Source organism: Amblyomma maculatum, chromosome 8, assembly GCF_055883805.1.
Source record: "Amblyomma maculatum isolate TAMU_Amacu chromosome 8, ASM5588380v1, whole genome shotgun sequence".
NCBI classification, from domain to species: Eukaryota; Metazoa; Arthropoda; class Arachnida; order Ixodida; family Ixodidae; genus Amblyomma; species Amblyomma maculatum.
The window spans coordinates 70,832,637-70,857,260 of NC_139351.1; the positions used below are offsets into that span (position 1 = coordinate 70,832,637).

Genomic DNA, 24,624 nt, shown 5'->3' on the forward strand with positions numbered 1-24,624 from the left:
TTGACCCCAGAGAAGCGCAGCTCTAGGTTAGAGCAAAACTTGTTGTACCCGCTGCGGAGGAGCTACGTGGCGAGCTTTTAGTGGAGTAGCCTCGTCCATCCATTGCAGACAAGACTTTTTTACCGTTTCTGAATCTGCTAGTATATACTACCCATATGCTTCCATTTGTAATTTTCGTTTAAACTTATGCCGACGACAGCTCGATCATTAAATTTCTGATTTGAGTAAACAGCAACTTTTTGGTATGCAGATGCTTGTTCGGTTTATTGCAAACGCAAATTGGATTTAATAACGGAGAATTTTTCCCGCCACTCGACTGATCTAAGCTCGTAAAGTTATGACCGAGAAAAAAGTCCAGAATTATCGTTTGAAAGCGAATACCGATGTAACATGATTCAGAGATCCGTGCAAAAATGCATCTTGGAATCACCACAGCGTGTTAGGAAAAACTTCCAGTTGTAGCGACAGCTGTATTTCATTATTTTTATCAATAAGATTGTCGAAACCCCGCGTTCTCTACAATGAAATCCCCCAATTGGTCGAGATCGCATAACCGACGTCATCAACCCCAAAATCAATCAGCCCTCAACGATCAGATAACCAGGCCATGTGACGTGATCGCTGATTGGCCTTCGAGGCGTGTGATGTCACGCGCCCGCGTGACACGGCCGAGCAACGATTAGTCAGCGATTTGTGACGTAGGAGACACGTGACACGGCCGATATACGAAACATCTAGAAGCAACACTGCTACTAATATTATCGCATCCCACTCTTACAAAGGCACCTTTTTTAGTTAAAGCATCCACTACGTTTATGTTATTGAAGTGCGGTAGCCTATCTATAGAGGTCAACTTGTGATAGCCTTCGGTCCCATTACTACTGCATATGCCTTTTTTATACAATTTATACCTCTGTTTCAATGTGCGTTTCGCATCGCACCTCTTTTCCTTCCTCTTCAGAGATGGCAGGAGTGCTGTGCATGTTCTTGTGGCATTTTTAAACTCTATTTAGCAAGTCTATCATGCTGTGAGTGTTCCAAGTTATCAAATTAAGCATTCACAGTAGTGTCTGTTGACACGACTGTGGTGTGAGGAGGAGGGTGGGGAGTGTTTGTATGCGGAATAGAGTACTTCGAGTGAGAAATGCTTCTGCAATAGCCGCTTGTGTGTGTGTGTATGTGCGTGTGTGTGTGCGTGTTAATTCCGGTTCTTGAAGTATGTTGGCGCACGGCCGGTCTCGAGGGAGAGCGCGAGCGCGCTGAGGCCGTGGTTGGCGCAAGAGTCGGAATTAAACTGACAAAATGCACCTGTTACACTGCAAGTTTCGCATAACCCACCTTTTACTTGTCACAGCCATCGCCGGACTGCTGAAGCCGAAATACGAGATAAAAATAGCAATTTACAAATTATTCGCAGGGCGCCGGTGAATCTGTCATGGCGGTGCGTGTTCACTGAAGTGATGTGCACTAAAAAATAATGCTGAATAAAAATCTGGCAACCATGCTCATTTGATGCAGAATGGCATCCTCCCTACAGCAAGCGGGACAGCAGGAGAGAGACGTGCACTGCCGTGTGCATGAGCGTGTTGCACGACACGCACATGGCGTTGCTCGTCTCCCGACGATGAAGAAGCAAGCAAATCACAAATGTCCAGGCATACGCCGGTAATTGAGAAACAACACTAGGCGGTTACCTCGAACAGAACGAATTCACTCACCTGATCACACCGCGCTATATAGCAAACGCATGGTAACTTTGACCAGGACGATTGCGTCCTGGTGCCTGTTAATGCGTCGACACGCAATGAACACGAAGCACCTCTCACTTCTAAATAGACGTTTATTTGATTTCACTCAAGTTGCCCTCCCCGCTCACTGGGGAACAACGCATCAACAACAAATTGTCCAAAACATGGCGGCATCCAAAGAGAGAGAAAAAAAAAAAAAAACTTCCAAAAGCCGGCTCTCTCAAACAACGCACAAAGAGAACGAGAACAGGCGCATGGTCCATTAAAGATATATATAGCTGTAGAGGAGGTGAAAACGACCTGGTACAAACGTGCCCATAATTCGATAACACACACACGAGAGCAAAACGGGGCTTTTATTTAGCACGCAATCCAGGATATTTGGGATATAATTGGGACATTGAGGCACGGGTGTTGGAAGGTCACCGTTTACGTTTTGATGCGGACGTTCCCGCCTCCACGTCAGGCGGACGTTGCACACGAATGCGTCGAAGGCACATCGGTTGAGCAAGGCACGAAGGGGATAAGGCCGCGTCACGTGACGTGGGGCCAACGTTCTTCTTACATCGAAAATGGCGAGCGCGCCGCCAAATTGAACCAACGACGTCTGCTTCACGGAACTCGGGGTGCGAAACACGCGTCAAAGACGGATGTAAGCGAAGAAAAGACGAGGAGATCGAACGCGTGTCTTCGTCCTCCTCCGGTCTTCCGTTCTGCGCTTACAAAAGCTCGAAAAGGGGAGGGGATCAGTCTCAAAGGGGCGGACAGTGGCGCCACCTGGAACGGGCCGTGTGTGCTTAACGCTTTTTCTCACGAGATGCAATAAACTCGTTCAAGCTAAAACAGCTACGGTTAGTCAAAAACGGACACTTGCAGCTTGCAAAACAATAAGTGGAACCAACTGAAAACTGTATCTATAGTTTTCATTGGCAAATTCCAACTGGTAAGCAAGTTCGAACAGTAAACGAGGCCGAAGACGCCAGCGAATAGGCGCGCGAGCACTGCCAGTGTTGCCAGTACTTCAATTGTCTTGTTCCAAACGGATTCAATGACTCTAGAAGAACAACACTGCGCATATATGTAAAAAAAAGTATGAAGTGCCTCTGAGCAGGCACATGCATAACGACACGTACTTTCTACTTGTCACTTGTGGAAAACCTGCGAACTTTCCAGCAATTCAACATCCAACGGGCAAGATCCATCCCGAAGTACAGGAAAAAAAGGAAGGGTTGGTTCGCGAGCTCCAGACTGGAACATACCAAGACAAGAAAGATCAGAAAGGGAATGGAACCTCAGATGGGGGGGGGGGGGAAGGGGGGGGGGGAAGTATCGCCAAGAAGGCCCGAAAACACGCAGTTCAGACTAACAGCATACAAGAGAGGGTAGGCGAATTATTCTGGGAATTTATACTAGAAAAGGCATAGAAAGCCTCCCGAAGCTGCAAAAAAAAAAGAGGGGGGGGGGGAGGGGGGGGGAGAGAAGCACCGTACTCACATAACCAGCACAAGAAAAAAAATCGAACAAATTTGACACAAAAGAAAACCACGAAAGTCAAAAAGTCTCGTGTATATGTGTATACATATGGTCAGTGTAGAACAAATATATCTTTCATCTTGTAAAAAGCTTCAAAAAACACGAATAGCCGCCACCACAGTAAAGAGTGCAAGCCAGAATGACCAGGTTTTTAGAACAGTGAAAAGAGATACCTCGGTGAGTTTTCAAGTGCGTTCTTTAAGAACGCCGGAATGGGTGGAGAGGGAGCTGTCACAACCATATATTGCCCACATGAATAGCAACGTACAAAAAAGTGTAAAGAGAACGTTCAAGGCACTTGTCGATAATTACACCGCGATGATTCCGAGCGTCGCAGTGAGAATAGCGAGATCAAGACTGCGTTTGGGCCTCACTTCGTCCATCTCCACTGTTGGATCGTCGGAAAGAAGCGCTTTCACGCTTGTTATATATTGGCAGTCACTTCGCTGTGGATGACGTTCGCTTTAACGAGAGACAACGGCACGGGATCCGCTTATAAGGCGTATACACACGTTAGCTGTCTGCTACGACCACTTTGAGCACACGGGAACGATTCGTTTATAATTAAGGTGTACTCCAATATTAAAAAAGTTTTATAGTTAAGCATCACCTTACATCGCAAATATGTACACCGCAGAAAAACAGAGCCCGCCCAAGTCAGATACAAATAGACAATTCTTTCAACTATCTGTTTTTGCCTCCAACTAAGCACTAGGCTCACGCAGGAAGCAAACAAACAAAAAAAGAAGGCTGCGTTGGTACAGCTGCTCTTGATGAAAAAGCGCGACAGATCCAATGAAATTGCACCTTCATTCTTTTTTTTTTTTTTCTGCAAGCATTAGCGAAGTGCGCGTCCGTATTCAGGCTCTGAATAAGTAAGTCTGAAAGGGCAACTTCAACTTTCCTCGTTTTCTATAAGAGCACAAATGTGCACAAGGGTAGATACATCATCATTATCCGCAGGCCACGTCTAGGAACGAGCACAGCTTTGTGTGCATAACGCACCGGCCACGATATGTCCCGTGCTCTCCGAGCGCTCTAAGCAAGCACAGATGGTTATAAACACGCAGGCCGCGCCTGATCAAAGAGGCTGCCGGCGCAAGTGGAAGGCGAATTTTACATCGCTGGCCCCTTTCGTCTCGGGAAAGCTTACAAAGCTAGAAAAAAAAAAAAAAAAAACTCTCCACCAGTGTAGGTCGGAGAAGCCGCCCGGGCGTCTGATCACACAAGCCAGATAGAACTTCCTCGTTTTCGGATTCGAATGCGGCGACGCATCTTCTAGGCGCCGAATGCCTTTTACAACCAATAACAGCAACAAGAAAATGTCCGGCGGCTCTAACGGACTATGGCTGTAGGTTGCGTTTTATGGACGCCAGCCCAAATCGGTGCCAGCCAGGGAAAGACGACTTCGGTCGGACGCGACTTTTCGGTCGAGGGGAAAAACTACTTCCTTGACATGACCTTTCCCACTGGCTTCTCCGCAAGACTCTCAAGTCACGGTTCTCGTAACAATACCATACGTGGAATAGTAGCGGAAACGCCGCACTGGACGGAGTGCAAATAGAGGGCCAGATAACTTGACGTAACACGAGACGCACCAATAAAAAAAGCATCCAGTGGCGACCCCTGGTGGCTGTTTGCAAAATGTATGGGGATAGCCATCTTTTTGATTACTAAATGCTGCCAGCTGTGGCACTATCGCGTCGCGCTAAAAAAAACGCACTGATCGATGCACTGTCAGGAGACGGATCGAGTGGAAGATGACGAAGTGAACTTGCCGAATGCGCGCCAAATCTGGCAGCAGAATCGATAAAGCTTCGATATGAAAACTCTGCTCTCCACGGAGGCAACGCAAACTGCGTTACGTCTAAATTATTTTTGGGATCGTAGTAGACGCAGCTATATACTCCGTACGGAGATCCTCGTCAACGCACTCGCTTTAAGAAACTTCTCCATCCGTAGCAGTTTCCTTCATTTCCCTTTTCTTTTGTGTCATATACCATTGTCTATTCGTCCATCCCAGCAGAAATAAATCAGATGGAACAAGCTCGCTCCACGGGCGCAGTGAAATACGAACAATACGGAAATAGGGTTAAAGTAACGAAATCAGCTAACTTTTTTTTTCTCTAGTAAATCTTGTGTACACGCAAAGAAGCTGACGCAAAAAGTGAGCCTGGATAATTATATAAGGCACTCTCCGGGCTGAAAAAAAAAATGCAAGACAAAGTGGTAAGGTCCTGTACGACAATTAACAGCTTCTGCTTTGAAAACACGAACCACATGAGAGCAAAAAAAAAAAAAAAGCCAGCAGGCACAAGATCTTCGAGCAGCAACAATGTACAAACAAGTTAGGAATGATTTCACGAACCTCCGGGTCAAAAATTGTAAAGAAGAGAATCACAAAAAAAGTACAACAGACTAAGCTACATATCTTCACCAAACGCACGCAGTGTCCAGCCCCATGTGGTGCAGCGGGCACCATTTCGCGGCGCGAGGTCCCTTGCGGTGGCGCACAGAGTCCGTTGTATCGGCGATGCAGGCATGAGAGAACACGGGCAACATTTCGCCTACGGATACAAGCCGCACAACAAACTTCGCACACTTTAGCACTTAACCACAAAGCTCCTCAAAGACGTGATTTTCTTCCTTGTTTGCTTGGCAAAGCCTGTGACGTCACGCCAAATATGTCAGGCAGCAGCTGCCAAGAGCGATTCCTGGGGAGACTTCGTTGAAAAATTTTAGGCGAGCCGCGATTCTCAACCAAAAACAAAAACGAAAAAAAATACAGCTACCTCGACCAGCATTTAGGAATTGCCCTAACATGCCCTAGCCCCAAGAAGTACTCTGGTACGTCACTGGTCTGTCTCAAAGACCGACTCCCTTGACTGCAAGACAAGCCCAAATGTGTTTAAACGGCACTGCTCAAGGCATAAGTTTTCCTACACGGGCGATGTAGGAAATACGCCCTTACAGACAGCTTAATTAACGGCACTGTGTGTCTTTTACTGCAAGTTGTCACAACGCTCACAAGTTTGAAGAACTATAAAAACAAAACAATTAGGAGCGAGCTGCTCACCACGGACCAGCGCACGAGACAAGAATGCATGCTTCCAGCAGCGAAGCCCCCGACACAAAGAACCTCGGCACGCGCAAGGCGCCCACGGAGCGGCAACCGACAACACAGCTGCAACACCGCCGCCTACATCTGCTCGATGATCTTGTACTTCTGGCGCAGGTCCATCTGCGTCTCCCTGGGGTCCTTCTTCTTGCGCGCGCGCAGCAGTTCCCGCAGCTCGGACGCCTTCATGGTCAGGTTGAGGCCGTCAGCTGCCGGAGGAACAGATCCCCCGTTCCGCACAGGCGACGCGGCGTGCGCCGCTCCGTTGTGGCTGGGACCGTGGTTGTTGTTCTCGGAGCCCATGCCGCCGCCGCTGCCATGCACAGCTTGCCTGGCGGCGGGCTGGGGCACTCCCGGCAAGCCCCGGTGCAAGTCAGAGGTCCTGCGCACCTCGGAGTTGTTGATCTGCACGTCGTAGGCCTTCTGGACGTCGTACGAGCCCGATCCGCCATCGGTCCGGTCCAAGGAGGAAGTTGTGGAAGAAGTCGAGGTCTTGATCACAGTGGTCGTCATCGAGGACTCGATAATCTTCTGGTCGCCACCGAAGACTGGAGAGTCGCGGGGGCTGGAGGAAGTGGAAGACCGCAAGTCCGAGGTCCTGGAGCCGTTGACGGCGGCCGAGGAGCCCTTGTCCGAGACGGGCGTCTCCAGGCGCGGCGTCGATCGGTCGTCGCCTTCTTCCTCGCTGGTCGGGGTCGGGGAGGCCGCAACAACGACCTCGACGGACGACGTCTCGTCCTCGTCGTGGGCCTTAGCGACCGCATGCGTCGCCCGCTCGGCTGCCTGCGGAGGAGTCGACTGCGGGCTGGGCGTCAGCAGCGGCGTCGAGCTCTTGGAAAGGTCATCTTGCTGCTGCGCGCAAGAAAAACAGAAAGAGTATTCGTTATTATGTGGTCCTACGAAGCATTCTCTTCTTCAGAGGCTGCAACGGGCAAACCCCTTGTACAGGGAAGCGAGAAGTATTATCCGCACAAAACCGTTACAGAAGGTGCAGAACATCCCTGAAACAGCACAGTCACCGGTACTGTAATGGTGATCGATGTCTCCCTTTTACTTCAGAGGGCGCTATAGCGAAGCTCGGGCGGCAATACCAATACAGGTACAACGTACGTCCAAGCAGCAACAAGCCACAGTCTAAGCTCTACTATGCGGGGCCACGTGAGGAAAATCCAAAAAGTAGTCTATAGCTAAGAGATAGGAGGTGGCTCTATTAACGCGACGAGTTAGAGAATGAGAACAGGTTAAGGACAACCTATCAGCTGATGTTTAAACGAGGAAGTAGGTATAGCCAGGGCATGTAATGCGGGGAGCAGACGATCGATGCATGGTTCCTCAGGGTGGAGCAGCGGACTCCGAGAAAATCAGGCACGCGTAGCAGGGGGTGACAGAAATTCAGGTGGGCAGATGAATTAAAGAAAGAATTTTGCGTTGGTAAGGCGGCCAAAGTTTTGCGCAGGAGAGTGTCCGTGAGCGTGTCGCCACGGAGTACGCCGACAAGTAGAGGTCTAGGACCCGCAGAAGAGCCGCGGCGCTCATCAACCACCGGGCAGCGGCCAGACATAGGCGCATTAGCGAAAGGCAGGAAGAAAGACGAGTAGAAGCAGAAGCGCGCGCGTACCGTAGAGAAAGACGTCAACGAGCGCGCAGACACGGACGCGCGCCGCAGCGAGGAAATTCATTTGGCCGAGGTTCGCCGACCGACAAAGAGCGGGCGGCCGCGATGGCCCCCCGGAGGTCGCAGACTTGCGGCGGAAACGCAATAACGCAGTTCTTCTCGGAGAACGCAACCTTCCGGGCAGCTGGACCCCCAATCGCCGAGCTCGCGCGCGAGAGTCACCGCGGCGATAATGGCCGAAGAAGGCGAGCGAAGGTACAGTGCACCATTCCGAAGGAAGAAGAGCAGGGGAAACGGGGGCGTCTAATAGTGGCGGCGTGGTGCGGCCGTTAACGACGACGAAGACACGGCGCTTGGCCTACGGCACGGTGTAAGCTTACACCGTGGCCTACGGTGATCCGTGGCCGCGCAGATGCACACGGACGCAAGTAATGCGCATGCCGGGGCCGGACCGGCACAGTGCGCCCCATTCACGGCGAGACCCCGCAGAAGGGTCGTGCGTATGCCGTGAGTCTGACACCATGCCCCGCAGTAACAAGCGCATGGATCTGTAACCAGAATACGTGAGCAGCTGATATGCAAAGGCGAACAGTTCTGTTAAGGGCGATACTTGACGCAGACGTCCCCCTCCCCCCTTTAACTAATTACGCAATTTAGAATGCCAACTCTGTGAGGCAACACACGGCCATGTAAGGCAAGCAAATTTTGCGGTGGCGTTGACACGGCATACGTGAGACACGCAGACACGCGCTCTAGTCGAAAAGGTAAGGTAGGTGCATGTTTATTTATTAAATAAACATTAATACCAGAAGGAAAAGATGTTCGCCGACCCCTGCATCTGCTATCTTATATCTGAAGCGCCTGAACTGGGGCGGCGGAAACAAAGGATAGTGAGGAAGCGGTAGGGGAAATCGAAAAGGTGAGCAACAGGAAGAAAGAACAGGGTATGAGAAAAATAAAAATGAAGGTATACATACACTATAGAACAAAAATTCCGAGAACACTGCAGAACCTGCAGTAGGGAAATGCGCCTGATCGTAGCTGCTTCACACCGTATATCGCGCGCCCCTCGTAGAGACTAACACTGCAGAAATTATGATAGCAGCTGCGTCGTTGATCACAGTGTGTAGCGCGAGCTGCTCATGTTCTTCTATTCTTTTTATTTTGTCTTCAATACACATCTTCTGATCACTTTTACCCGTTTTATTTGTTTTTTTTCCTCAAACGCCCAACTTCCGGTCACGTGACACACATTCAGACACGTCACACTTCCGGTCACATGATCCTTGCCATACGTCACGTGACCAGACATGTGACGTCACACTCGACGACGCCATTACTCTACCTGGCTATTTCGATATCTGATCTACTTTTTTGCTTATATTTAAATGCCTAATTACTCAGTATAACCTATACAATTTCTCAGACAAGCTTTTTTTCACCCTGTATTTAGTACAATTATTCGTTTTTTGGTAACTCGCTAGGTTACGACGAAATCGAGTACACAACTTTTGGGGGCGCCAAACCTGAAACATTAGACACTTTAATGCTTACGCATTAAAAAAAAAAAAGTCGAAAATTCAGAACGCATATATGTCTGGCGAGGAAGATTCGGATCGCCGATCGTACGCCCGCCGCCGCTACAGTATAGTTGCGTTGCGTTAGAGAGTGACGCGTGCCCTACGAAACCAAGGCTGCGAAGCGTACAGACGGCCCCGGAGAGTATACGACCCAAGGGGCGCTGAACCTGAACTCCGTGGCCGATGTGCGTGCTCAGTTCGAGCACAGGCACGCGAGCAGTCGAACGGGGTCTTTCGAGACGAAACGGTGCGCGAAACGGTACGCACTTAACACACGCAAAGTGCGGCCTCTTTTTTCCGCGGCCCTTTTTCACGCGCTTTCATTTTTTTGTTTTTTTTTTCTCGGCGCTTTGTTTGTTTTTGTACCGTAACCTCAGAATGGCCGCACTCTATATGCGTCGATGGCAGTCGAAAAGAATTCGCCGGCGTTTCTTTTGTCCCCTTCTCTAAGGCCAAGGGGAAGGAAGGCCACGCGTCGTGAGGCTACGCTCCGCAAATACCGCGACCGTCGGCGACGTTGCACTGTCGAAAACAAGTGAGCGACACGGGGAGAGAGAAGAAAAGGAGACGGAGACAGCCCCGTGCATTCAGCGCCTACTCGCGCGCGATGTTTAAAATGCCGAGGAATATAATCTAGCGCGCGCGCGCGCTCAGAAACGTTAGCGAAAATCGGAAATAAACGAAAAAAAAAAAAACTAGCACACGAAGTCTGCTAATGAAGCTCGAGGACACCGAACGTCGGCGCAAGGCCGGGCCGCAGGTGCACCGCTTCCTCGCACACCCGATAATGACCCGAGTCGCCGTCTTCAAGTCCATCTTATTTCCTTTCCTCCCCCGCTTCTCTCCGCCTGGCGCCAACCTTTTAGAGGAGCCACTTCAAGCGCAGCGCGACCGACCTGCTCCGAAGTAGAGCGGGCAAAGGGTGACAGCAGTGTGAACTGCCCGATGGTCTGTCACACAGGCACTGTCGCGTTCAGCGTTTTAACTGCCTTCCGCGAGACCCACTGTATATAGATTGTCTATAGACAAAAAGAAACGTGTGGGCTATAGATTTATGTCTATAGATCTATAGAATGTCTCTAGACAAAAGAAAACAGCAAGCTGGTAGACATTAATCTATGGACAAAATAATATAGCCCAATATAGACATTATTTTATAGACAGTCTACAGTATGTCTATAGAGAAGTAAATTATGGAAGTAATATACATTAGTCTATGGACAGTCTATAGCCTGTCTATAAAAAAATTAAATTACGGAAGTAATAGACATTAGTGTATAAATTATCTATATATTGTCCATAGACAGAAGAAATAGGTCTAAAGTATGGCAATAGAGTCAATAATAGGTCTAAAGAAAGTCTATAGACCATTTTTATAAGGGTTGGGAACGATGGAAGCTGCATAATATATACGCCTCCATTCACAACGATGAAGGCGTATAGTCCTTTTCGCTGCAAACGTCATGAGCTCGAATCCGGCAGCGAGAAAATGTTTAAACTCAATATTTTCGGCTACAAAGGCGTATTTTGCTTGCAAGCATACGCCGCAGAATCGACGTTTACGCGCAACAAAAACTTCCAACAAACTGCTGTCCTCTGCGCCCCTTTAGGCGTTCCTGGCGTCACAACACCAGACTCGAAAAAACGTCTACTCGTTTCCAGCTGCGAACTAGGGCCATCCGGACCCCGTCTCACGAGACGGTGGGAGGCCGCCCTCAAAGACAACGAGCGGGGGCAGGTTAAACAAACAACGGGGGCTGCACCGGAGACAACGAGCGTGTCATGCGCGTGCGACACGCTGCTTGGAGGAAGGAGCGATGCCTTCTCCCCGATCACGGTGCGTACGAGCAGCTGGAGCCACCACCTACCCCGCCGCGCTCACGACGGAAGCAGCGCCAGGCCAATGCACGACACCGCACGCGGACACTCTGTTACCTCAGCGGCGCGAGACATTCGCCCGAGCACGGTTGACGGGACGGCCCTCCGAAGCGTGCATACGTTTGTTAAGACAATGATCCAGTCAAACATACTGCCTACACAGTGCAGATTCCAGAGCTATATTGTTTTTTGTTTCTTTTAATTTAATCAAACCCGCCCAGGTTTTGCGGTGCTCCACTTTTCGGTTGACCGTCAACTCCGCCATGAGGGAAATGACCAATGGGGAGAGAAAGAGGCACCGCAGTATGGAGGTCTCCGAATGACTACCTGGGACTCTTGAACAGGCACTGACGTTGCACAGCAGTGACAGTTCACCAACTAGCCCAGTTAAGAGCATTGACAGAACACGGGCGTCCGTGGGACAGCAAGTGGCCGGAAGTCGATCCAAGTGCACAGGGTTGTCTTGCGCGGCCCTCGGAAGACCAGTAAGCAAGGCGAAGAACTGTACTGTTTATGTAATGCTAACTTTTTTATCACAGCAGCACAGCTCTACAGCATATGCGGTAATGCGCTGCCTTGCTAGCATTGTCAGCATTACCAAGTCACATTACGCATTTTCGGTAATAGCGCAGGTACCGGATTCATCATACGGGACGATGTTTGCGGGATCACACACACTTCGACCACACACACTCTCAATACACGCTGTGGCGGTGGTGCGTGAAATTAGCCTCCATGGAAGACACCTACACTGCCGGGGTCGAAGCATTCGAAGGACCAAGCAGGTTCAATATTTCGACCATCGCGCGGCCGTACGCCACATTAAGAGCGCGGCACATGGCACGTGCTATTGAGATACAGTGGTGTGAGACGACCGGCTACCGGACAGCCTGAACTCGTGGCTCGGCCTTGGCCAGGGTCCACACTGCTACCTCTGCATTAATTTTGCCTTCGTTTTCCCTTTTAACACGTACCTTTTCGCCACTGGGCCAGGTGTACGTACGTAAGTGTACGCGTCGTTCTTGCCCATAGGGCGTGTGGATGCCGAGGTCGTCCCCCCTTTCCTCCCCATCCCACCCCAGCGGCTTGACAGGCCTTCCTCGGCAACAGTGTGCGGTGAGGTGGCGACAACTACAAACAAACTGCTACACATGTCCCCTTACCGCCTTCACTGCTACTAGGCTACATTGATCCCCCCTTCTGTTCCAGATGTGGGGCGGTTAAGGCCACTCTCACATTACCTGCGGGAATGCCCCCCCCCCCCTCCTTCAACCACTGGCAATACCCCCATATATCCAGCCTCTCCTTTTCCTCATGGGAGGCGCTCTGCGGGCTGCTCAGGCGGGCAGCCAAAAACGGCTGGTGGACAGAGCTATCCGCGTAGCTGAGGTCCGTCGGCTTAACGACAAGTAGGAGCGCACCCTTGAGGCCCTTTCTTTTCTTTTGTTCCCATTTGATTTTATTCACACCACACCTTTTCTCTTCTTTGTTCCTGTTAATTTCATTCATAGCACAAAAATAAATGTTACTACCACCACCATCCTCGCCGGCCCGTACATCCTTTTTGAGCGTATACGCAATAAACATGTTTCACAAGCAAGCGTCCTTGCGTCGAGAGACGCGCTAGCAGGCCTTTCGCTTTCCACGTGTCCCTCATCTGCCCGCAATCGTATACAAAACGGTACATATACCCGTGATTACGGGCGGCGACGTCGTGTCGTAACGAGACGTGAAGAAGGACTCCGCAGAATCCGCTGTCGCGTCAAAGCACTTTACTCGGAACCTGTCAGAAACCCGAGTGCAACTGGTAACGGGGCCTTCCTAGAAGACGACCTAGAAGACTGTCGCATGGCGAATACGAAGACGTTAAAGGCGAAGCACTCTGGGGAAAGATTCGAACGCGACGCGCGCCGCAAAGCGTCGCGGAAATAAAACGCGCTGCCGAAAAGCGCACACGCGGCGCGCCCGCCGGCAAGAAGGCTGGGGGGGAGGATAAAGTGAACCCGCGAATATCCTGGAGACACCGGGCAGGAAAACCCCGGCGCAAAAGCGAATACACGTGTTTATACGCACAGGAGGAAAATATTTGCGACCGCAAAGAAATGTGTGTGTGTGTGCACAGGGCGCGGAGTGCCATCCTGCTCCAGGCACGTGGCGTTTCCCGAAGGAGATCGTTTGCGCATTGAATGCTGTGCGCTATGGCGGACCTTCTCTCCGCGAACGTAGTTGGCTGCCGCGCCCACTTACATTAGGCGTAACTCGGGAAAAGAGAAGCTTGTTTTGAGAAAGTCCGAAAGGGTAAACTGTCCGTGTTGTCTCTATTTTCTTTTTCAAGCCACTGTGGTAACCACTCCAGGAAATGGTCTACCGCTGCTTCACCTGACCCAGCTTTCAGATGCGGTCGCTGAAATCCTACTCGAGTCATCCGGGATATGGTAATCGCCAGAGCCAAGTGGGACACCCCATTTATGTTTTTATTTTTTAATTTTTCCCCATCTGAGTTAGCCAGAAAACGCCTATAGCGCCAAATATACATATGCACTATGCACAATATATAGTGTACTTAAATATTTCCAGCTTTCTTGTTTCAGGAATTCACGGTGCGCTAGCATTGTTTTCCTGCAGCTGCCATTTCCAGTGATTCCATCGGTATTACTGCTGCGATCCAAGCTGAAAATTCCTAACAATCTCAGACAAGCAACTTAGCCGACGCTCGTCAATTATGCAGTTTCCTGCGAAGAAGATACAACTGACCGCACTGCTAGCATGGTCCTTGGTTCTGACGTCATTGGACTGAAAAGAAAAATGCACATTTCTGTTCAAAGTCGCCGCCGGCGGGCCAGAGACCGATCATCGTTGTGCTGCTTCAGGAAGGGACCGCACGGTGCCTCCACTGTCGCCTGTTACGCGCCACTGTCATTCAAGAGGAGGTTGCGCTTAGGATGATCCGGGTCGGTGTTGCCCTTACACCGGCTGTCACTAGGACGTGGTCATACTTCCAACACTTATATCCTCGCCCAGGATGCCCGATCTGCAACAACGAAGATGTCGAGGCCGACATCCACCACTTGCTGTGGGACTGCCCAGCACTCAAGCCAACACGAATCCGGCACCTGAGCATAGCTGGCCTTTCAGCAACCAATCCTGCCTCATACGTCACTTGGACGCAGGGACCTCATCATCGCTCACTCTTGGACTTCATAAAATCAGCCAACCTTTTTCCATTCATTTAGTCATTTATTCATACTTCATCTCATACCCTACTGATGTCCTGAGGCAATAAATATCGACACGCGTCGAGCCCGTCACGGGGTTTTCAACAAAAGCCACTGCATGGCGACGTGTTACATAGTGCACTACACGGGCCTGCCCCAAGTTAAAAAAGTAAGAGCATGAGAAACAACCAGTTTATTTTGTTCGTATACAGTCGGTGTGGAAAATTAATGAGCCGTGCTGTCGCTGACCCGAAGCCATTCCGCGAACTCGGTGGTGCACTGCGCTAGCCACTCAGGGCCGACGTCGAAACGTGAGATCATGGAGGAAGGAAACAACTTAGAAGAGGCCCTTGCCATTCCCAATGTATTGGAGAAAGTGTGGCGGAAGTGACTCAAAATTTAGGGTTAGCCAAGTCGGGCCATTAGCAACGGCGACGCTGTTGCTATGAAAACTCGGGCCCCTATCAACAGCATTGCTAAGGACCCTACGTCGCGGAGAAAGAAAATGCAGAGGGTAAAGGAGGAGGAGAGACGCAGCGTCCGGTCGCAGCGCGGCCGCGCCGGCTTCAAAAAAATGACGTCAGGGCCTCTCCTAAGTTTTTTCCTTCCTTCATGCGTGAGATACACGAAGACGTCGACAGTGAACGAGCCCGATTTGTGTCGACATTATGGGCGCCTGCATGGCAACCCCTCTCGGGACGTTTCTCGGTCGAAACAAGCCACCGACTCCTCCGATGGAAACAGGAAAAGTTCAACTCTAGTCACCCGTAGGCGCGAACGACGCCAAGTGACTTTTTCCTCACGGGGGGACACGGCTGCAGCGTGTCGAACAGGGGACTGTCAGGGAGACCACTGGTGGGCATTTCGTTAGACCGGAGTCCGATTAGACGAAGTATATATGAATGCTTGGCGTGCAGCCCAGTGGATGCCTGATCTAAGCAAATCCTTACGACGCTTTCTTGCCCATTTTCCTTTCCCCGATAGAAAGCAGCGCTAAACCTCTGCGGAAAACGCTGAAAGTGTGGAGAGAAGGAGTGCAGGCCCCCGCACCATCGTTTCCATGACCAGTTGACACCGGCTGCATTTATAACCCGGCAACGTCGCCCGGGACACAAAAAAAGACTTTACATAACTGTCACGAATCTCCAAGATTTCGTCCCTTGCGGTTCCCACACAGCAGAAACGTAGGAAAAAAAAAAAAAAGAACTCGCAAATTTAGTAAGAAAATTGCTCAGTAATTAAAATACTCGAATAACGATAATTTCTGAATTCACAAGAACGACAGTAAGGCAGGAAAACGAACGTCATTTTTCACCCATGACACCGTTACCGAGCGAGTATAATACCGGGCGGTTTTCTACAAAAGTCCAAAATAAAATAAAAAAAAAACAAAAGAAACAGGTAACTGGCTTTCTAATAGGGGGCCACGGTGGAGTCGCAGAGACACCATGTACGAGGCAGAATGCTTCAATTAGGCGCAATTAAATCAATAAACTGGTGATTACGAGAGTATATACTCTCGCAATCCCCAATTTATTGATTTTTTCGATTAGCTATATAGCTGATCGAGGGTACGTAAGTGAACGAGGAGGATCCCCAAGGGCGACCCACAGACGGGACCTATTATAACTATGCCGCTCCATTTTCTTTTCACGTGCCAAAAGCGACGCTGTGGGCTACTATGGCTGGCGTTGCTCAGAATGAACGGATCAATTTCGACCACCTGGGATCCCCGAAATATCAGCAGCGCGTGCGCGAGGCGTTTCTTATGCCTCGCGGTCAGGGAAGCCGAATAACTCGCGCTGTCTCAGTGTCCCGAATAGCAACGACCGGCGTCGGCCAAAGCGAGCAGCGCGGCCGGATCGCTGGGCCGGAAAGGAACGCGAAAAAAAAAAAAAAAAAAGACGAGAAACAGCGCGGATCGTCGACGGTGCGGCCGCCCGAGGCACCGCGCTAACCGCGCCGCGCCGCCAGCCGGCGAGCAACCATGTGCGACGACAACTCCGGGAGCAACGTTATGCGAAGCCAGAGACCACAGTTTCGGAGAAGTGCGAGCTTATATACAAGCACCGCGCTTTTTTCACGCGAGGAATGCTGATTTCAGCTTCTCGCGTAGTTCGCGACCTAATTCGTCGTCTCTCTTTTCTCATTGGGTCGCTCCGCGCTCTTCAGTGTGCTCCCGTGACGCAAGGCGCTGACGCAGTAAAGCAACGAACGAATCAGCCTGCACAACTGCTGCCCATAGCGATCCATGCCCGAAAGGGCGGTGGATTCATGAATCTCTCGTATTTATTGTGAGCCCGTGTCTTTCGGTCATGTTGTTACGGCAACAGTGATACCTGCTTATGTTTCGTTCTCTCCGGGAGAAAATCACACGTGGTCTCAACACGCACGCGCACGCACACACACACACGCGCACGCACACACACACACACACACACACACACACACACACACACACACACACACACACACACACACACACACACACACACACACACACACACACACACACACACACACACACACACACACACACACACACACACACACACACACACACACTATAGTTCTTCACTTGATTTACACGCATCTGTCACAGAGATCATGTCAGCGACATATGTCACTGAAATGTCACCGAAGAGCCGAAAAAAAAAAAACAGTCCAGAAAAACCGATGCTGTTTGACGGCGCGCACGTCGACGAGAATTTTGCTTTCGGCAGAGAAGCTAACTTTAAGCGAAAGCGGAAGTCGAATGACTCCAAGCAAAATAGGTTAAACAATGAAATAAGAGTATCGCCGCCACCGACCTGTTTCGCATGTATATACACTGCAATGACGACCACATCATCATCATCATCATCATCATCATCATCATCATCATCATCATCATCATCATCCTGACTATACCCACTGCAGGGCGAAGGCCTCTCCCATATTTCTCCACTTAACCCGGTTCCACATATTATAAACTATTTGTGTTCCAATGGCCGCGTATATGTGCACGGTTAGGTACAGTATGGCACGCCTGGTTACCGATTGCGTACAGCGGAACTGAGGCTGCGAAATAACACATCCGAATGTCATTTCAGATATTCGCGCTTCTACTACACTAATCAGTAACCTAGCCTACCTGGTGAGGTACTTCTTGAGTGCCAAGTCACACAATTAGCGGATCAAACTAGAGTGCCAAAACAGTTCGCCAAGAAATTGGAGTAGGCGAAAGAAGCGACTTGGGAAGACCAATCACATCGTAGAAGACCCCATCTACCCCCTCCCTCCCCCTCTGCCCCTAAGGAAAAAAAAATATACAGCTTGTGTTGCACAGATTCGTCCAGCGCCCAGTAGCCTGCAGAAACCGTCCGTATCGAGGCGTCGGCATGCGGTTGAAATTTATTTATTTCGCTGAAAACGCTTATCGCTTCTGCCGTCGCAGTTCACAGCTCGCACCGCTAAGCCTACATACCGAAAGGAACAAACCATTACTCGCTGGTCAGGTTTGCAGCAGGCCGACGTTCGACCATCGCCTAAATCGCTCGTCGATATACCCGTGCCGCCATTCACGGCGAGCCGCACGTCGCCGCCAGCCAACGGGGGCTCGCGCGGCCTTTTCTCTCGCGTCTGCGCATACCGAGAACAGAGCGGCCCAACTTCGCACATACACGCGGCCCAAAGACGAACGACCCATTGTTTACGCGACATCGCGCCAGCAATGAGCTCCCAGCCGCGCATATTATAGAGCCACGGAGCCAAATTGGAATGGAGAACAGGAAAACGAAAGCGCAGCCCCGTCTCAAACACGCGTACGCGATTAATAAGCGCTTTGTTTGGCGAGGCGTGTGCGAGGGGGCCCGCTGCTCTGCCCGTGAAAAGCCAAGGCGCCAGCTCCGCAGAAGACGAAACAAGATAGAACGGAGACGGGCGTATCTTTAAACGCTAATACGTCTATATTCACTGTGGTTTTTTCAGCGAAAGATCTGGCCTACGTGCGTCTATACATCAACATTATACTTTCTGGAGAGTCAGAAAGAAGCGTGGTATCTCGACAGGCAAATTCGCGTGCACGATATCGAATCACACACCTCGCTGCTGCGAGCAATAATGCGTCTCGCATAGTCGCTGCGTGACGACTGATATTTTTTTTCTCTTAGCCTGAATACAGCGTATCACGTGAAAGAAACACGCATATATCATCCATTGTGTATGTCACAACGGGTGACGGATAAGCGTGACCTGCCGCCCGATAATGTTTGGTCAGTAACTATACGGTCACGGCGCGATAACAGCTCCAATTGCGCAATTAATTTTTAAACTTTTGTACGCCCTTTTCGCGACCACGTAGGAACTTGGAGCCTGGCGCCTACACTACAACGCACCACACTAACGATGCTTGGCGGGGACCATACGCCCTGTAATTAATTGGCATCAAATAACGTAGGTTGCTTTCCTACGGAAGGAAATATGTCTACTATAATGTGCACAGCAAACGAATGAAGCAAAACATTATAGGACTGCACTAAGTACGAAAACCTTTCCTTCTCCCTGTCTTGTTCCTCTTCTGTCTACCTCTTCTATTCTTCCTCTATCTTGCGTGTTTGTGCACTTGTTATAATTTCATTGCTTTCTTTTCTCTGGCTTCGTCGCCAGAGCCTACTGCGACGTCTCGCTGACACATCTCGCAGAATCTCCCTGACACATCTCGCAGAATCTCGCAGAGTCTCGCTGACACATCTCGCAGACGCGAGATATTCACCATGAGCCTTACAAAGGCTCTCGCCTTAAAATATCGGCACAGACGCTGAAGACTGTTTACTTGTATCCAAGTGAAAGCGTTACAGTTCCGCAAGTGAAATACTTTACGAGGGAGATTTTGACATTAACTGAAGTTCTTTCGGCTGGTAGTGCATTCAGTGTGTGCGCGTGCTTGCGTATTTCAAGTAGACTGCCATGCTGCACGCGTCACCTCGGAGCCGGCTGTTATCACCGAAACCTCGGCTTGATTAAGGCACACAATTGAAGGCGCATATGTCGTCGGTCCCCAGCTTGCCTAGCAGATAGATGTATGTGCCATGCGCAAGGAAAACTCGTATGACGCAATCCGCAACGCAGTAAGACGAGTGTTTTTGCTACAATATTGTAACGAATGTCGGAAATACTTCCGCCATATGAAGGTCCACTAGTGGTGAGTATACCGGGTGTTTCAACAAATACTTCCAAAAATCTACAGTAGTCAAAACGACTCATAGTAAAACCTTGTTATGCTATTAAGCGTGTCAGACTTCTTTATAAGCATATAATTTCTGGTTCATAGTGTTTTCTTCTGAACTGCTACACACACACACACACACACACACACACACACACACACACACACACACACACACACACACACACACACACACACACACACACACACACACACACACACACACACACACACACACACACACACACACACACACACACACACACACATATATATATATATGCGTGAACAAACTCTCAGGCGCGGCAGACACAATTTGTTGCAAAAATGTTCTAATTATGCAATTAATTAATCAAACCTCACTAATTAACTCTAACTATTGATGCTGGGTGGTTAGTACCAATGTGGAGTTTGGAGCTGTGAAGAAGACGATGTCATATAAGTTTTTGAACCGAAGAAAAACTCAGATGAAATCCGACGCTCTTTTCACGTACGAAACCGAAAAATACAGCACAGATGCGACGTCCGCTGATGACGTGTGTAACGGCGCCAAATTCGGGTTGCCTGCTCCACTGCCAGGTGTCATGACCTCTATTTTGCACATTCGCTGTCAAAAATAACGCCCATGTAATTGGCAAGGACAGGCAGGCACCTCCCTTGCACCAAGCTGCGAAACTTAAAAGATTGCACGTGACGCGGTAAAATACTGCTTGAAGCAATATTCCCAGAAATGAGATCGGACCAGTGTTATCACTGCGGTGTGAGGGGGGGGGGGGGAGGGTTGACCGCATTATCTTGGAATGCTCTTTGTCCCTGGGAAGGGCGCACTGACATCGATAGCAAAGAAGCCTGGGAAGCCAAGCTGCGGAGCTAGGACCTCGAGTCCCAGCAGAAACTCGGCCGACTGGCCGAGGAGGCCGCCGAGGAACGAGACATACCCCGGCCAGCTGTACTCCCCCCTGGCACCTGTGGCCGAGGGTGTTGAGGCGCGCACCTTTTCCTGTTGGACAATATATGTTCGTTCTGTCTCTGTCTTTTCTTCCCTCTTTGTTTCACCTTTGTTTGCAGTTAGTTCTCTCTCTGTCTCCCAGTCCAAAGCATGCCCTCTCGAAGAGTAGGCAGTACAGCGTTTTATCGGCCCAATATCGGCTTCCACCGTCTGAGTTGCAACTACGAGTTCACGAACAATGGATCTTCTGATTTCATTTCCTTCGTTCACCATTTGTTCGGTATCGCGGAACAAAGCCATCCGAAGGCGAGCGCTCGCATCAACGGCTTCCAGACTATAGCTGCCAAGGACGCGTGATCGCCGTCGAAAGCTGAAAGGCACTGTGTGGACCACAGTTTGCTCAGAATGCACAAAACTAGAGAGGGAAGTAAGAATGCTAATCCGTAGCTCTGAATGTTGAGGGACCGGCTTGCTGACGAAATGCCCCCCCCCCCCCCTCTTACTTCCTAATTAGTGGTTCTTGCAATATGGTTGAGTGTGTCCTCCAATGATATTACTGGAGCTAATAGTGCGGGTCTCACGAATTGCATAGATCGTTCTTCTCTTGGCAGAATTAAAGATTCTAAACCCCTGTTCCAAGATGCGAATGCAGCAGACATGGATAGTCTCCGGGGCTCCAAATAGTGTAAAATTCTTCACTTTCAAGAACGACAATGCGGCGGAGCATCCTCGACAGGCGTAGCGCACCTTCTGGGACCCGTCGGCGGCGGGGTGCCGAGACGGTTCGTGCAGCGCGTAGGTCGGCGGCGTGAGATACACGGGGGCAGGAAGGCGTCCCGAGAGCACGCCACTACGGAGGCCAGCGGGCCCACATCGAAGATGCATCCGCGCGGGCAGCCGTCGCTCGCCCCCGCTGGATGACGCACGACAGCGGCCGCCAAGAAGACGACACCTTCTCTCTCGACAGGAATCTTGCCTGTACTCACACCCTTCAGAAAAGGGCACCATGGCGTAATGATGCACCCTTTTATTGGGTGCAACAAGGAGAACTGCGCCCATTATTTTAAAGGGTGCATCAGTACAACAATGCACCGTGTTTTGAAGGGTGTGAGTTATAGACACAAAATGCACCTTTAAGGGTGCGATTTTTTTTTTACGAGGGCCGCGGCTGTTGGCAAAAAAAGCGCAGCTGGTGGCAGTAGTATGTCCCGCACAACGATGGGGCAAGTCGAGAAAAAACTAACAGAAGCCGCCGTCACAACAGAAAAATTTCACTTGTGACGACGGAGTTTCTGTGCTGTTTTTGATAGTTACCTGTCGTGAGAACAGTAATTTCTGTAGTTAAAACGAAAGGTACAACAGAAATAAGGTCAAGCACTAGTGGCAGGTGCTACAGAACAACAGATTAATCCGTCGTATTTTTGACACGATTTTGCCGTTTCTGCCCTCCGGGCAGCAGAGACCGAAGCAATGCCGAAATCTTCTTGCCTTCGTTCCCTTCATTGCGATATACTTGTGAGCATTAGTATGCCGCCGGCTGAGCGTTAATTGGCCGGTGTCCCCAACATACGTGCCATTTTGTTCCCCTTTTGAGAGTGACAACAAAACATCGCAGCGAGCAACGTCACCGAGCGAGAGAGTCTCCATGGGAAAACAAAGCCGGATTGGCAACGTTTCCGGACCGCGTGTGTAAACACAGGCACAAAAGCAAGCTCGGAACCTGAGTCAACACTCCGTGCAAAGCCTCCCTCCTTTTCCCCCAAAGACTGGCTTGGCGTCGGCGTAACAGCCTGCTCTTTCGAATACTATTGTGTGCACCATCGGTGGAGGGAGGGGGCGGCGGCTGCCTGACTGTCACCGCCTTCCGGTCCCTCCTGAACTGAAGGTGCTCAGCAGGGCCTTCGCGGCGGGTGGCACGAGCGAGAAAGAAGCTACGGCGCGTTGGCGAGACCAGCGAAAGCGCCAAGTTTACGTGAGTGGGACGCCGACAGAGACAAGAACGGGAGGGAAGCGAGAATAAACGCCGATCTGCCGGCGTGTGTCCGCCCACACGCAGGTGTACGGAGAGCAAAGGTGGGGGGAAAAAGCAGAAACGGCTGAGCGGCTCCGCAGCGGACGTTATTGGCCCCGAAACGCAGTTTGGCGTAAAGTCGGAGAGTGCGGGCACATGCACTATTATACGGGAAAGGGGGGGGGGGGGGGGGGGTCACGTGAGGCTATACGCTTACATGGGCGCGCTGGGTAACCCGGAGAGTCGGAGGAAATGATCGAATTGCGCGGGGAGGCCAAACGTCGTTTGCGGAACGCACAGCGCGCGCACGCATTTCTCGCGTTTACCCAGCCGTTCCGGGCACTTTGTGCGGGCGCACGGGAGTGACTGTACCAAAATCGCACCCGACGAAGCCTCAGCTGTCCGGAACGGTAAACTGAAGGTGCGCGCCTGACCCGGCACGCCTCCATGGCTAATCCGCCTCCGCTACGCCGCCAAAACTCTCAATTACGTGTGCGTCGCAGAATGGCGCCCAGACCGCCTATAGGCAGTAGCAGCACGGGCGGGTGACAGGTCTGTCGTAAAGCGTGACGAGATAGGCAAGTTTAACTTCACCCCGGCGAAAAAAAAAAAGGTAACTGGCCTTGCAACGAAAACGAAAAATCCTAACGCCCCACACTGATGGCGCCAGAGATACACGAGTCAACACACTCTCGGCCCGGCTGTAAAAAAATATTCGTTCTTGTAGGGTCACTAAACGAACTCCGTCGCGTTTCTTTTATTTCACTCAAACGCAGTTAAGCCCTAGTGCGAAATTTCGCAAGGAGGCGAAGCCCAGAAGGACGCATACGCGCAATATAAACAACCTATGCGATCATTCGCTCCGGCAGATCGGTATGCGAAATCAGGCCGCTTTAATGGTCTCTGTCAAAAACGTGCTTCTCGTTCCCACCTAAGGCGCTCGCCTCGTTACCTTCAAAAAGCTCTAATCAGAGCGAGTTAATAATAAATAATAATAATTGGTTCACAGGAAGGGAAAGGCGCGGTATCTGTCACACTTGCTATGTGGACACCTGAACGAGTTCCACCGCACCGTTTTAGTCGACACTGGTATGTGCATTTGCTCACGAGGTGAAAACGACTGTCCTGAAATAAAAAGCGTGACTGCTCACGACAGGTAGGTAGCGCTGCTCACGGCTACGCAGAAATGACGCGCACGTGGAATCTTGCGGAGAGAGTCGCAGCAGTTGCCTCAATACGTGCTCCGAACTCCCTTGCTAAGCGGATGCCGGGATGAGTACCACTTGTGCCTGGTGAGTGCTGTCACAGCAGAAACTCTTTCGTGGATTATTAATCGACACAATCTAATACAAGTCGAGCTGGAATACATGGTATATATACACCGCAGCGAAGGGATTACACGGCATTATAGACTCACAGGCAGTGTCCTGAGCGTATACCGGAACAACGCGGCACATGCTTCTTTGATTATCGCCCCCATATGGGGTTCCATCATCATTGCCACTACGATCACAGCAGTGGAAAGGGCATTTATGAGTGTCTCCAATCAACCCGTCCCCGTGTCAGCTGCCATCAATTTATCCCCGTCCATATAGGACCCCATATGGGGTATACGGGTTCTATGGGGTATACGGGGGTCATGGAACCGCCAGGTGAACCGGATTATCACTGACAGTCTACTCCTGCAGTTGGAACGTTGTTCGTCCAAGTGTCTCTGAAAGACCAAAACGTGCCTCCACCATGGCCGCGTTTCGGGCGGCGGTTTCCGGAG

At 50.5% G+C, this 24,624-nt stretch overlaps 1 protein-coding gene across 2 annotated transcripts in view; it reads right to left on the minus strand.

Annotated features, from left to right (window-relative positions):
* Window positions 1-1,822: 1,822 nt before the first annotated feature.
* The window catches only part of LOC146181434 (membrane-associated guanylate kinase, WW and PDZ domain-containing protein 3-like), a 127,045-nt gene continuing 104,243 nt past the window's right edge, over window positions 1,823-24,624 (minus strand). Inside the window, exon 6 of one of the 2 annotated variants that reach the window (XM_084576469.1) lies at window positions 1,823-7,248. In XM_084576469.1, the coding sequence (XP_084432595.1) occupies window positions 6,481-7,248 (768 nt within the window). In that variant the 3' untranslated portion in view covers window positions 1,823-6,480. Of the gene's footprint in view, window positions 7,252-24,624 lie in introns of both variants that reach the window. The other variant, XM_084576468.1, reaches the window with a different exon arrangement.